The sequence below is a fragment of the Acomys russatus genome, chromosome 1 (assembly GCF_903995435.1).
Source record: "Acomys russatus chromosome 1, mAcoRus1.1, whole genome shotgun sequence".
NCBI classification, from domain to species: Eukaryota; Metazoa; Chordata; class Mammalia; order Rodentia; family Muridae; genus Acomys; species Acomys russatus.
In genome coordinates this window covers 118,308,840-118,322,851 of record NC_067137.1, presented here as the reverse complement: position 1 = coordinate 118,322,851, position 14,012 = coordinate 118,308,840, and the positions used below count along the sequence as shown (strand labels likewise).

Genomic DNA, 14,012 nt, shown 5'->3' with positions numbered 1-14,012 from the left:
GTGGTAAGGCTGCTCTGCCCTGTGGCATCCTTGCCCCTCCCCAGTCTGCTGCTGCAAACAGCCATGGTCGGGGCAGGGGGGGGGGGGTGTGCCAGCACGGCCTACTGATACGGGCTGAGCAGTGAGTGAGAAACAGCAGGGGCTTCTGCAGGTCATAAGCTCGCTCATGAACTAAGAATGAGACAAGTCCTAAGAGTGACCCTTGCTAGGAGTGTGTGCTGTTTGCTGTCTGGCTTGGGGAAGTTCTCACAGATTCCCCTCTTCCTGCTGGCCACCATCCTGTAGAGACCACGGCAGGTTTGCTTGGATCTACCTGGTCAGCTGCGTCAGAGATTCCAAGATTTCCCTTAGCCACCTGGTGCTTGACACATTAGTGCCAAACACAGTGCTGCTCATCAAACCCAAGTCATATAGCTGACTTTTCCCCTGGAGGGTTCTGAGTGCCAACTATGGCCCCCACTGCCTGCATCCCTGAGGACCCTGGTGGCTTCAGGATGGTCTAAAATATCCTGAGGCACAGAGCAGTTGTCTTCATGACCTCCTCAGAACCTAAGAGCTTGGATTCTGGAACCATCAAGGGGAAGTTCTTGAGTGAAGGGGAAGTAGAGCTATTGGTCTCCGTGGAGAGCTGGGACAATGAGCCACCCAGGAAGGCCCCGGTGACTTGTGTTGTGACAATGTTCACTCTCCAAGTCTTCCCAGCAGACACTAGGCATGGTGGTCCAGGCTACCACAGAGAACAAGACAGGTATCAAGAAAGGGTGACAGCTTCTAACAGGAGACACACAGAGTCTAATTGTCACTTCTACTCCCCACAACTCAATTTAGGAGGGAGGCAGGCAGCAGCACCCTCCTAACTGTGGAGTAAAATGAATCTGGGGAACAGATAACAGGTGCTTGTTAAGTCTCTGTGCTTTACAACTAGTGAAATAAGCAACTGGCTGGGTGACAAAGCCTCACTCCTAAACAGCTTACCATATAAGGTGTTACTACACTGAACAAACAGCGCTTTTCCTTCATTCAAACTGCAGTTCTAAAAATTCACAACTCCACATAAGACGCTTACTGTCATAGAGCAGGGCCAAGCCATTGGTATCATGAAAGGCTCGAGTGGTGAATGGAGTCAAGACACAAGGATGCCTTGCGCCCTGGCTAGCCAGGGCTGGTTTCAGGTAAGAGTCCAAGGATGGTGACAGGGCCCTTCTCCACCTGCTCTGCGACAACACAGTCTTGTTGGAAGGTAGGGCCTGTTTGCTCACCGTTGTCTAAGGCGGCTCTCTCCTACAATAGCACAGCAAGTGCTGAGAGAAACCACACAAATATTTTAGGCCTGTAAAGCCTAAAACAGTTATATCTGGCCCTTCACACAAGGTTGGTTTTTTTTCCCTCCTAGGCCAACATTTCCTGCTGAGAGGTGGAAACAGAAAGGAAAGAGAGTTTTCTGATCAGCATTGACCACAGACTTGAGCAAATCTGCCAGCCTGGTTCCTAGTGGCAAGGAGGGAATCAGAGCTGTGACCGCTAGTAGCAAGAATTGTTGTGGAAGTTTTGGTGCCTTTAAAACCTCAGTTATGATATGTAAACATGTTTTTGTTTTACTCTCAGGTGTGGAATATGGGGCTGATTCAGACTGTCCAGAGCAGCAAACTATTTCCCTCATGCAGGCTCTGAGAGGGGCTCTTTGCCAGCTGCAGATAGTTTAATTCTGAGGCCTCTGAGAGGGAATAAATACCAGAGCCAGGAGAGAGACAGAGGGCTCATCTCCACCGAGGCCGCAAAAGCAAGTGGCCGAAGATGAGGCCCAGAGCACTCCCACCCCCCCCCCAGGGTGCACTCCTCTGCAGTTCCTCGTTTCTCTAAGTTTACCTATTTTCTTCTCTTGCCCATTTATATCTTTTCTTCATGTAAAAGTTAAATCTGAGACCTGGTGGGTTGTATTATTAAAGAGAGCCAGTGAAGCTGAGTTAAATTACATTCACTCTTGTCAGACACCATGAATACTCTACATCTGGCAGCTACTTGCCCCATGTGGCTACTGCCCACTTGAAATGTGGTTAAAGCACCAAGGAACTTGATTTTAAGTTTATTTTTGAAATCACTTGATGTGGCCAACTTCTAAGCTCCTCCCTGGACAAAACTAGTGTTTGTCAGCAGTAACCCCTGAAGGCTACACAGTGTGGGGAACTAATTTATCACTATGACAGTTCTTAACAAAAACCACAAAAAGATAAAGGACAGCTCAGTGCATCCTGAGTTAAATAAGGCGCATAGTCTCTCCCTGGAGCTTATACTCTAGGGTTGCTCTCTGACTCCCCCACGTGGAGAAGCCTGGGGGATCTGTGGGATGGAAAACACCGCTGCTCAGGAGAGGCTAAGCACCTGCTGAGGACTGCTCCCAAAGCCCGGGGGAGGGCAGGGGGCAAGACAGTAGTGGCCAGCCTGGTCCCAGGAGGAGGGGGAGAAGCGTGTAGGTTCTGTAGGTTCTTCCCATCACTGAAACTTTCAGAGCAGTTGTCTTGTGCCTCAAGAAGACATCCTGTGACCCAGGCCAGTGGCTGGGCCGTTAGTTGGTGGCCAGCTAGCTCCTCGCCAGGGCAGGAAAACATCACCCCACGCCTGTGCTCAATCTGCAGCTGCCTGTGCCTCCATGGCTAAGTTCTTTCCCCACCTCTACCCCTACCTGTCCCATGGACCTGGGCCTGCCTTCTTAGGTTTGGAAAGAACCTGCCCTCTTCACCCAAAGCTGCATCTGGCTCTTCCTAGGAGATGGGCCCCACCTTGCCCCCTTCATTCAACACCAACCAAGTGGAAGTGGCCAGAAGCCCCCAAGGGCACAGTGTCCAGAGGCAACAGAGGCACACATCCCAACCCAGAACCAACACTGGATTCTTAACAGGTCAGGACAGCATTCATCTTTTTATCTTCCCTAATCCTCAGCACTACGCTCCCCAACAAAGGACTTAAAGATGCGCAGGCCAGAAATCTATCCATCCATCCACTTACCCAACCCATCCATCCATCATCTGTTTATCAACCAACTATAAAGTGGTACTATTTTGCAAAATACAGTAAAAATATATTCTACCACGAAGCAGTTCCCAAATTGGGAATTAGAAACACATTTCAGTGAAAATTCCATTCTGAAATGCTTTAAATTAAAACAAACTGGATGGATAGATAGATAGATTGATTGATTGATTTATCTCTGACCTTTTTAAGTAAGAGCTATAAAACAATTATTCTCTTTGTCAACTAAAAATTTTCTACTGCTTAAAACTTTACAAAACAGAAGAAAAAGTTCTGTGTCCCAGGTGTGATGGCACATAGCTATAATCTCAACATTTGAGTGGCCTAGGTAAGAGGCTAGCCTGGACTACACAGTGAAGACCCTGTCTCAGTCCTGTCATAATCATCTGAGCTAGTACAATGTCACTTACTTTAAATAACATTGAATGAACATTCTCCACTGAAATTCCTATGAGGATCAAAAATAATAAGACAAATACTGGTTAAAGGTTACTTATAACTTATATTAATGGGCGAGTGAGCAACCCGACTTGAGCTCCCCTTCTCTCTGTACTATTCATTACGCGCTGTGTACTCGCTAGGGACGTGCTCCATGCCTGGGCTAAATTCCCAACCTTCTAAGCACCTTTTAAGTCCAACAACCAAATATTTCTCGACCGTAAGTCCTAATTAACACAGAGAGTACAAAGATGAATCACAGGCCAGGTTAAACATGTGTCCTCCAGGGCGAGTCCCAGGAAAGCAAGGTGGCCCAACAAAATACTACCTAAGTTTTAAAAACAAAAGAAATATGGTCTAAGGAAAGAAAACTTTCCCCTGAACTGGGCAGGCAGCTCAGAGTTAGCAGCACATCTTTGCAGAGGACCTGGGCTTCAGCCCAGCACCGACAGGGCAGCTCACCACCACCACCCGTAATTCCAGGTCCAAGGCATCTGGCCTCTATGGGCACTAGGCACACACAGCACATATACATACATGCAGACATAAATTTAAAAGGTTGAAAAATTGAAAGCTTCCATCAGTTTTTTTTTTTTTTTCTTGAAAGACTGGAAGGGTATTCATTTTTTAAATTGTTTTTTAAATGTGCAACGGTGTTATGCCTTCATGTATGTCTGTGTCAGGGTGTCAGATCTTGGAGTTACAGACAGGTGTGAGCTGCCATGTAGGTGCTGGGAATTGAGCCCGGGTCCTCAGGAAGAGCAGTCAGTGCTCTTAACCACTGAGCCATCTCTCCAGCCCGTTTTACATTCTTATCTGGTGTGCATGTGTGCCAGGGGCCGGAAGCCAACTTACAGGAGTCAATTCTCTTCTATCACCTGGGTCCCAAGGGCTGAGCTCAAGTTGTTGGGAATGGCAGTCGGTGACTTATCTCATGGAGCCATCTTGCCAGTCCTCAGAAGGGTATTCTGAAACAGCTGTCCTTAAAGTATCTCTGGGGCTGCTACCAAGAGAGGCCCTTTAGATGCTCCAAGGGATCCAGGAAGCCCAGCTGTCTTCACAGTAACAGACATGACTTTCCGAGCTCTGTTAAGTCTCATGTTATCAAGGGTTTTGTGAACTGTACATGTGCTATCAAAATAGGCTGAACATGGTGGCAAGCAACTTGAATCCTGAAAAACGTAGAGCAATGCCCCTCTTTTCAGTGAATTTTTAAAAAAGTTATTTTCACACAAATGCTATTTTTGTTAACATGTAATGAGTATTACTGCTATTATTAGCTGAACTGATGAACACTGAAAATTTTCAGTTTTAATTTCTAATATGAAAAATATGGGTAGATAGCTGTAACCCACCTACATAAAAGCTGTTTGGGTTTGCAGAGCCTTTGAGGGGTGTAAAGGGCCCTTCCCTTTCGTCTGAGCACCTGCTGTTCAACATGGAAGCATCCAGGCACAGCATGCCAAATGCACTCTGGAGGCAAATGTGCACACTCTGTAGAGCGTCTTTTCTGGGAGATGGCGAGTCTGTCCTCTGGAGACAGGCAGCCATGCTGGCCACTGGCAGTTAGTGGGTGAGGCCAAGGACAAACATGCAGAGCCCCAGAGCAGCCTTGAAGCACCTGGCTGGATGGCCAGCACGGAGACTAGGCACAAGCGGTGTGCAGGCCCCAGGGCTCCCACCTATCAGCTTACATTTGGCCGGAGTGGGAGCTGGAGGAAGACCCAGGGGCTTCGGAGGCCCCAAAGGCAGCCAGCCCAGAGCAGCCATTTCCTAACAACTCCCAAACTCTCCCGTACAAGCTGCACCATCTCTCTATGCACCTAAGCACTAGGCAAGGGCCTTAGGTCCAAGAGCCAGCCAACCTGTGGAAGGCTTTGGCCCTTCCAGAGGGCATCAGATAAGTCACCAGGTGACTCTTTCCAAACCACACCCATCGTCCTTTTTAATTTACTCAAAAAGATGCCTGTTCCACAGACGAACAGAGAGCCCCGAATCAATTTTGAAAGATACTTTCATAAAAACTTTACTTATGTTTAGATGTAATGGCTCTGTTATTAGATTAGTAATTTCTATACATTTCAGTTTAATTTATAGAAAAACATTGTTTTATCACCCAAGCCTCAGTCTTACTCTCCCTTGCTCCAGGATGCTGGTGGGTAAAGGCAGCAAAATGCAAAAAGGACAGATGAGTCATAAAGGTAAGTGGTGTCCAAGTGAGGCATCGAGTCTGAGGGAGGAGTCATAAAGGTAAGTGGTGTCCAAGTGAGGCATCGAGTCTGAGGGAGGAGTGCTCAGGTTTCTTCCCAAGCGTTGGATGTTACATAAGAAACGCTGGAGAAGACTTTCAAACACACCTGAGCCCGGCATGCAAAATCCAGACAGAGTATCACAAACACGTTTTAAAGTGCCCACTTTGGACAAAGTACAGAGATTTTAAAAAGACAAGAAGGCAATACAACAACGCCATCCAGTGGCCTGACCCAGCAAAACAAATGTCTGGATCTCAGTGTAATTTCTTTAAGATTTTAAAAATGTGCCTAGTCATGTTCCTCTGTATCCAAATGCTAATTTGTTCTTTCTATCCATGTCCACATTTTCCAGCTTCAAGTGGCCCATGGGCAAGCTGTGACCTGTCAGCTAAAAATATACTACAAATTAAACCTGTAATCTATCACTGGACAGAAATGTTTATTTCTACAACCAAGTCAAACTTTAACATACTTTTTGACAAGGAAGACAAGGAAAGAGAAGTGTACTACATGTCATTGAAGAAATTCCTAGAACAAGGCAGGACCTGCCCAACAGCAGTAACCACCTTTAACAGAATTTGTTGCTACACTAACAGATCTATGCCACTATACATCTTACAGGGCTTATTCTGTCCCACACAGTTAAAAACGACCCTCCAAATCTTTAGCTCACTAAGCTGTCTGAGAGGTGAGGGAAACATGTTTGATAAGGCAGGTGAGTGCGTCACTCGTGACGTGTTTGCTCTCTAACTCCCAGCCTGGAATACCTTCCTGTGTCTCATGCTGTCTTTCACTCCAGAACTTTCCCTTCCTTATGCCTATGTTCTAGCCAAGAAGTGTTCTGTGATGTAAACCACTTGATACCTTGTCCTCGTGAGGCTGGGGGACCGCCAGCCAAACATCTACTGTAAAGACTCTCCACATGCTTGACATGGTATGTTACGTCAGCCGTAGGCTACCTTCTGGAATGTCTGCTGGGATGACTCCTCAAGCCTTCTGGCAGCTCAGCCATGGCTGAGCACCTGCCCTGTTCACCTCCCCAGGCTGTGAAGCTGGAGTGTGGAAACTGTCTGGCTTGGAGCCACCTTCATGGGGCCACATGAACAACTAACTGCCATGACGTCAGAAGGGCTCGATGAGCACCATGGGAATACCAAACCCTTTAGGTTAAAATACTCAAATTCAGAGTAACAGGAGAAGAAAAGCGTGTGCAGTAACAACTAAACTCAATTGCTGAGTCAGTCATACTCAGTAAGTGGGTGGGACTAGAAGGAAAGTATAGAGTTGAGGGCTGAGAAAAGGGAAACAGGGATGAGAAAGGAAGCGTCAAGCCAGAGTTCACAGGAACTAAGGTGCCTTGATTTGTACTCCTGCAAAATAATTTACAGAGTGATCTGCCAAGGGTCATGCCTAGTATGCCATGCTGCCTGGAGCATCCTTCCGAGGAGGAAGGAAGTGCCCAATGTCAGTGGTCATTTCAAGCTCTGACTCCAGTTCTTAGACAGTAGCACTAGAAAAGATACAAAAAGACAACTGGGGCCACACATTGGACACTGTAGGCCACACTCAAGAGCCTTGCACAGCTGACAGCACAATCCCCAATGTACTTCACAGACACTTTTTTACACAGCAGTGGTCTGGGCATCTTTGAACTGCGATGGCTTTTTCAAGTCCAATCCTTATAGCATAGTTCTTTCTGCTAAATGAGGGAGAGATGAAACACGAGTATTGATATTTCCCTGTGACCCCCAACAGTAATGGGAGATAAGTATGTTTGAGCAAGGACGCTTTGGGGATCAGTAAGAAAGAAGTTTTAGCAGTTCCCACGACAAGGCAACAAAGCACACAGCACATAACCCTGCAAAGCAACTACATTTGGTGTCAAAATTGCTGAAAGGCTGGCTCTCAACTACAGTCAAACACAAGTGTGCCATAGGAAAACGTCATGATTTGCTGTACAGAAAAGGGCAGACAAAGACTGGCACCGACAATCCTAACCACTGGTATTTTGGGAACCTTTTGGATTTCTGCTTTCGGCTCTAGGAAGGGCAACAGATTTGCTGGGATGAACCACCTGCTGCAGAGGAGGGAGGCTTAGAACACACCACATGGGGGGGGGGGGGACAACCTGGAGCTGAAATAACCCTGTAGAGTATCGACAGTTAACTGCAGGGTTGGTTTTTTTTTTTTTTTTTTTTTTTCTTTCATGCAGAATTTAACTCATTCTAATGTGGCTTGCAGGAAGGGAGGCCTAACAGCCACAAATTAGAAATGTGTGTGGGTAAGATCTCATCGAGCCAGCTCTGGAGAAGGGGGCCGACTGAAGAGTAGCTTCTAGGTGTCCTTAAATTAAAGAATGAACCCACAGCTCTGGAATCCTTGGCTTGGGCGCTCTAGTTCTAAGACAATGAAGTACAAGAACAGGCGAAAGGAAGTGGCTGGCCTGCAGACTCCCCCCAGGGAACGACTCTAAAGCTCACAGAGTCCACCAAATGACCCCAGGGGTCATTCCATTAAGCCAAAGCCCAGAAGCAAGCAAAGTCAAACTCACCAATGAGGATAGAGGAGCTGGAGGGAAAAGAAATAAAAGACTGTAAAAAAAAAAAATTTTTTTTTTAAAGTACCCAAATTAGAGATACCAAAACATGCCCACACTATAGTTGAAAAGGACCAGACATCAGCCAAAAAGAGACGCTTGCCCAGGACATCAAGGGAAAGCAAGGACCATGGAAGAGTCACTGAGAGAGCCACCTGACAAACAGAAAGCGTAGGAGGAGCAAACCCTAATGCTAAAAGGAACATGAAATTGAGCTAGAGGCTCCATTTAAGGCCAGTTCACTGGGAGGGCGTGAGCTATGTTAGAGGCCACGAAATTATTTTAAAATGTCAGCTTCATGGTGCACACTTTAATAAAAAGTGGGAAAAAAATAAGTAACTCATATGAAAACACTTCCTAAAGTCTCATATGGAGACCCACTTTAGGAGACTTTTTTTATTGCCCTCTGCTTTAGACTAAAAGCTGCTCAAGAAAAACAACGAGTACGTGGCAGCAGTTACCTCTGGTTCTGCTGCGTCTTGTCCGTCTTTTGAACCTTTTCCACTTTTCACCGGTTTCGGTGGTTCCTGGGAATGATCACAAAGACAAACACACAAACCCAATTAGTGTTCTCAATATTTGGACCGCTAAGCACCGGCTCAAATGCAGTTTCCAAATTGATTCATATCATTCAGCCTCTGGTGGCTTTAATACGTCAGCAGCCAACTACATCATACTGAGAATATTCACAGTACCAGGAGATTTCGTTCCGTTTCTCTTCGTGTCTGTGTTAGGGGGATGGGGGGGGGGGGGCACGTTAAAAACTCCAAGCAGGCACAGATAAACCCAATCTTAGGCAGTGCTCTCGACCCACCCTTAAACCTCACCAATGTTTCTGAGGCGAGTCTGGAACGCTCCAGCACGCCAGCCCCCGCCACGCAGAGCACTGCACGGAGCATCCGCTGCCACCCGGAGCGACCGTGGCACCTCAGCGCCACCTCAGAACCTAGGCGGCCTCCTCAGCTCCATGCAATCTGCCAGCGCCCTGGGCCCGCCCGCGAGGCTGGACGACCTGCCGCCCCGCCCCTACCCGCCAACGCGGGGACGCCCCCCCCCACGACCCGGTACCGGAGCCCCCCAGCCCCGACTCACTTTCTCCTTCTTGTTTTTATTCGGCATGGCTGGTGCGGGCCGCCGCCGCCGCCGCCCCTGCCGCCGCCTGCCGCCACCGCCGCTGCAGCAGCAGAAGCGCCCCCGGCCCGGCCGTCACGCCGCCCCGGCCGCCGCCGCCGCCGCTGCAGCCGCCGCCCGGGGACTGAGTCGCTCGTCCGCTCTCGCTTCCCCTTTTCCAGGCTCCCAGAGGCTGCGGCAGCCGCGGCGGCGGCGGCGGCGGCGGCGGCGGCGGCGGCGGCGTCTCTCCGCCCCTCTCCCGGCAGGCCCCGCCCCCGCGACAGGCCCCGCCCCTCGCCGGCCCCACGCCGCCCTCTCCCCGCCCCGCCGTCCTCAACGGAGCCACGCCATTGGCCGATACGGCCCCACGTGCCCTAACGCTCCGCAGCGTCGCCCCGCCCACTGCGCGGCCTGTCCCCACCCCCTCGGTGCCAATCCGCTCGTGTACGGCCGCGTTGCCCGGGTCTGAAGGTTTTGGTAGAGCCACCGGGAAGGCAGTTACGAGAGAGAGGGGGGCGTGTGGGCACGACGGAGGCGACAATGTCACGGCCGCTAAGCCGGGGCGGGGAGGAGAGCAGAGGACAGTGAGGAGCAGAAATGCACATGTGAAACGTATGGCAAGTATTCTGCAGCCGTCCAGGCGCGATAAGCGCTGTCCCGTCAGCCTAGTCGCGGCGATGCTCGTGCGGAGCTTAGGAGACCCGGGACCGCGCGAGCGGCGGTTTCCTTGGGCTATTAGGCCCCGCCCGCGAGGTCAGATGCCGCCAGCTCCGGGGCAGACTCCGCCCACCGCACGCTTCACGGGCGGGACTTATTGAGGCCCCGCCCACAGAGCGCACGCCTTTCCCTTCGTCCCTGCCCACCCGAGCAAAAGGAACTAGAACAGGCTCCACCCACCTCTGTCCAAGTGTAGACTCCACCGAGTTCCTCATAGCCCCCCATGCTAAGGTTCCTCTATGCAGGACTCGCCCACAAGACAAACTCTTGACCTCTCCGTAGGCACCACCCACTTTACGTCTTGGAGATTGGACCCACTGAGGCCTCACCCATCTGCCATGTAAGACTTCTACCTGCAAGCCCCACCTATCGACCAGGCCCAGGAGGGACATAGTCTGACCAGTGCAGACGCTTTCTTTCTCTCACTAAATCTGGGCGTCCCAGCGCTTTTGAGATGCTGATTCTTTAATTTGCAGTAGTCGTAGGCCTGTGAGAAAACTTTATGGAGACCAGGAATCATTTAGAGTCTTTGACTTCTCTCGTAGTAGCTCTTTATTTTTTATTTATTTTTTTCTTTTTTGGTTTTTCGAGACAAGGTTTCTCTGTGTAGCCTTGGCTGTCCTAGACTCACTTTGTAGACCAGGGTGGCCTCGAACTCATAGCGATCCACCTGCCTCTGCCTCCCAAGTGCTGGAATTAAAGGCATGCGCCACCACGCCGGCTCTCTAGTAGCTCTTTATGAGAGAAGATGCTTAGCATTCTAATTCTCTACTTGGACAACAGTCCTTTTTGGAGTTGCCAGTGTCTGACATCCTATATTGAGGGAGAGCACTAGGGAGTTGGACTGTAGGTTTAAAGTGCAAGAGACTTTAGGCACTCAGGCTGATGGTTTAGGAGCTGCCTTCGTCGATAAGACTAGAGCACGCTGCACAAACACTGGAGCCTTCAGCTACTTCCCCAGCCCAAGGCACTGAAAAATCGATGTATCTTACTTAGCCCTCGCTTTGCTTTTGCCAAGCAAAGCGTTTTCAGTTGCTCTCACCAGAGCTCTGCAAAAAAACAAAAGAGATCGAAAGTGAGAGGCGGTTCTGAGAGTAAATTTGGTCTGCAGGTGACTGAATGTGCACCTAAAACCAATGTGCAAGTAAGTCTGGCAGGCTGGAATGGGCATTTTTGCAGAAAAAAACAAAACACGATTAATCTCTTAAGTGAGTTGATATTTTCCTTTAAATAAATAATTAAAGAGAAACAAGGCTGCTAGTTAATTTAAAAATAAATACTATCAACATAGTAAGCATGGTACAAGTGCAAATCAGGAAAGAGTAGATCTGAAAGCTATTGCGTTTGTGCCACAGAACAAAAAGGTATCTGGGCTTTACAGAAATAAGGCAATGCTGCCAGTGTCCTGGTGTCACGGAGCACGGGCCACGTTTGCACACCCTCGATCCATTTGACATTTGCTGGACACCATGATGCAAAGCGCAGTGCAAAAAGTTCCTTGGTGAGCAAGGTGTCTCCCTTGTCCTCTGGCAGTTCACATGCCTGGATGGAAACCAGAAACCCTATATCATCCTGCAGGGTGTGTGACAAGTCTGCAAGGGAAGGGTGGGGACAGTCTAGCTTGGGGACATGATGAGGTAAGGTGCAGGATGCTTTCCTGAGGCTGGAGAGGAAAGGGGAAGGACAAGACAGGGGTGACAGCTGGGCGTGGTGGTGCACGCCTGTAATCCCAGCAATCTCTGTAACTGCTGTGAGTTCAAGGCCAGCCTGGTTTACAAATCAAGTCCAGGACAGTCAATGCTACACGGAGAGACCCTGCCTCAAAAAAACAAAAAGCAAAAAACAAACAAGACGGATGGCTTGATGGCAGCTGGACTTGTCTTCCAGCTCAGGGATGAGGAAGATGCGTCATTGGATATTGACTTGTTCTCACTGTTGTATAACAGGTTCCTTGAGATGGAAATGGGAACATCCATCCTGCAGGGAAGCTTGCTTGCTTGCTTGCTTCCTTTCGTTTTGGTTTTGGTTTTTGGGTTTTTGGTTTGGTTTGGTTTGGTTTCTTTGGTTTTTTGAGACAAGGTTTCTCTGTGTAGCCTTGGCTGTCCTAGATTCACTTTGCAGACTAGACTAGCCTCAAACTCATAGAAATCGCCTGCCTCTGCCTCCTGAGTGCTAGGATTAAAGGCAAGTGTCACCACACCTGGCAGCAGGGGCTCTTTGAACAGGAAGGTAAGCAACTCAATTGCTTCAGAAAGCTCCTGAAATTGACCAGATTCACTAGGCCCCTCCCTGCCAGAGTAGCCAATAAAAGCTTCGAGTTCCCCTCAGAGGGAAGGAAGCTGAGCTGTGAAGAACACTTCCAAGGGAGGAAGGCTAGAAAGAAGATTCAGACCAGACCAGCTGCCTAGAAGACCAACTGAAGCATCAAGAAAGGACACTCTCCAGTGTTGAGCTGCCTGCAGGCTGTGCAGTGTGCTCCAGATTCCCCGCTTTGTGAGCTGTCACCTGTGCTGGTATGGAGTTCGGTGGTGGAGTTGCCTTTGAGTCATTTTGCGTCTGTGATTAACCCCAATAAAACTCTTTGGTTCACAGTTGAACTTTGGTGGTATCTATATTTTGTTCTGTCATAAGTTTGTGTCTTGGGTGAGGATCTCCTCAGGAAAAGTTTTGTCACACACCATAATTGGTGTCTGAACAGGGGTATGAAGAACCAAAGATGAGTTGGGAGGAGTGAGTGCATCCTCCTGCCTGTGGGTAGTGAAGCTTCCCGCTGAGGCTGAGAGGCCTGGTGGGGAGAGCCTCTGCTGGTGTGTGCTAATGTGCCTTTGTGCTGTGACAGTGGTTGTTGCATGGTTCTTGTTACAGGTAGTGAGATGTGCCACTGAGACTGAGCCATCTGGAATAGGAGTGTCGTCTGTGGGAGATGGGGCTTGATGAGGTGCAGGGGTACCATGTGAAGACAGATGCCCTGAAAGAGTTATAAAGACTTAGAGGAAATTTTGCAGCACAGATGAGTTGAGACTGTCAGCAAGCAGGGACGGAGGTTGCCTGGCCTCTTTGGATATAGTTGAAAATGCAGCTGAAGCCAAGATGGCAGCCAGAACCTGTTTGCCTAAAGGAACAATTGCAACCAGGAAGGGAGATGTGGCAGCATCCTTTGTTTTAGCATCTGATCTCACAAGTAAAGTAGATAAACGAGAGGATGAGAGAGAGGTGGCAAAAGCAGTAGAAGACACCCATCAAGCCTAATCGTAAGTAGGAAAGTAGAGGAGATCTTTGACCCAACGTAGATGGAGGCTCTTTAAGTGGTCCAGTACAAGAAACGGAGGCCATCAGGAAATACTCAGCACATGAACTTCTCAAGTTAGGGAGACTTAAACGAGCAATGAAAGCCCATCGCAGTGTGGGTTGTGAGACTGTGAGACATGGGAGTGGATGGGACCAGTCTTGACTGCTGTGGAGGCAGGAAAGCAGAGCATTGTAAGATCCCATCCCTCCTATCGCAAAGGCTGCATAACCTGGGTCTGAGAGCAGCCAGTCCCTAATGGACTGGGAATAAGAGCTGTGTTTGAACCCCAATTCACTAGGCCAGATAGAATGTGTTCACAGAAGAGTTAAAGGGCAGGCTGATCCAGCAGGGACCTCGAGGCTGGTTGAGTCCATTGGTGGAGTAAGCTCTTTATAAAGTAGGAAAGGCATTGGTAGAGCTCAGTGGTTTAGGCCAGCATGCAGTGTCCATAAAGTGAGAGCACAGCCTGTAGGAGATAAGACAAAGCAGAAACAGAGTCTGAGTTGTCAAAGAATGTGGTAGAATTTGTGACAAGGTATAGATCCTAAGGAAAAAGTGATGGAAAGCCAAACTGTGTGCTGAA

General features: G+C 49.0%; 1 protein-coding gene across 6 annotated transcripts in view; it reads right to left on the bottom strand.

Moving 5' to 3' along the window:
• Ppp2r5c (protein phosphatase 2 regulatory subunit B'gamma) overlaps positions 1-9,479 on the bottom strand; it is a 141,777-nt gene extending 132,298 nt beyond the window's left edge. For all 6 annotated transcript variants that reach the window (XM_051151494.1, XM_051151501.1, XM_051151497.1 and 3 more), the window contains exons 1-2: positions 9,406-9,479; positions 8,775-8,840 (exon numbers count right to left, since the gene is read on the bottom strand). In XM_051151494.1, coding sequence (XP_051007451.1) covers positions 8,775-8,840; positions 9,406-9,432 — 93 coding nt within the window. In that variant the 5' untranslated portion in view covers positions 9,433-9,479. The remainder of the gene's footprint in view (positions 1-8,774; positions 8,841-9,405) is intronic.
• Between the last annotated feature and the right edge of the window lie 4,533 nt (positions 9,480-14,012).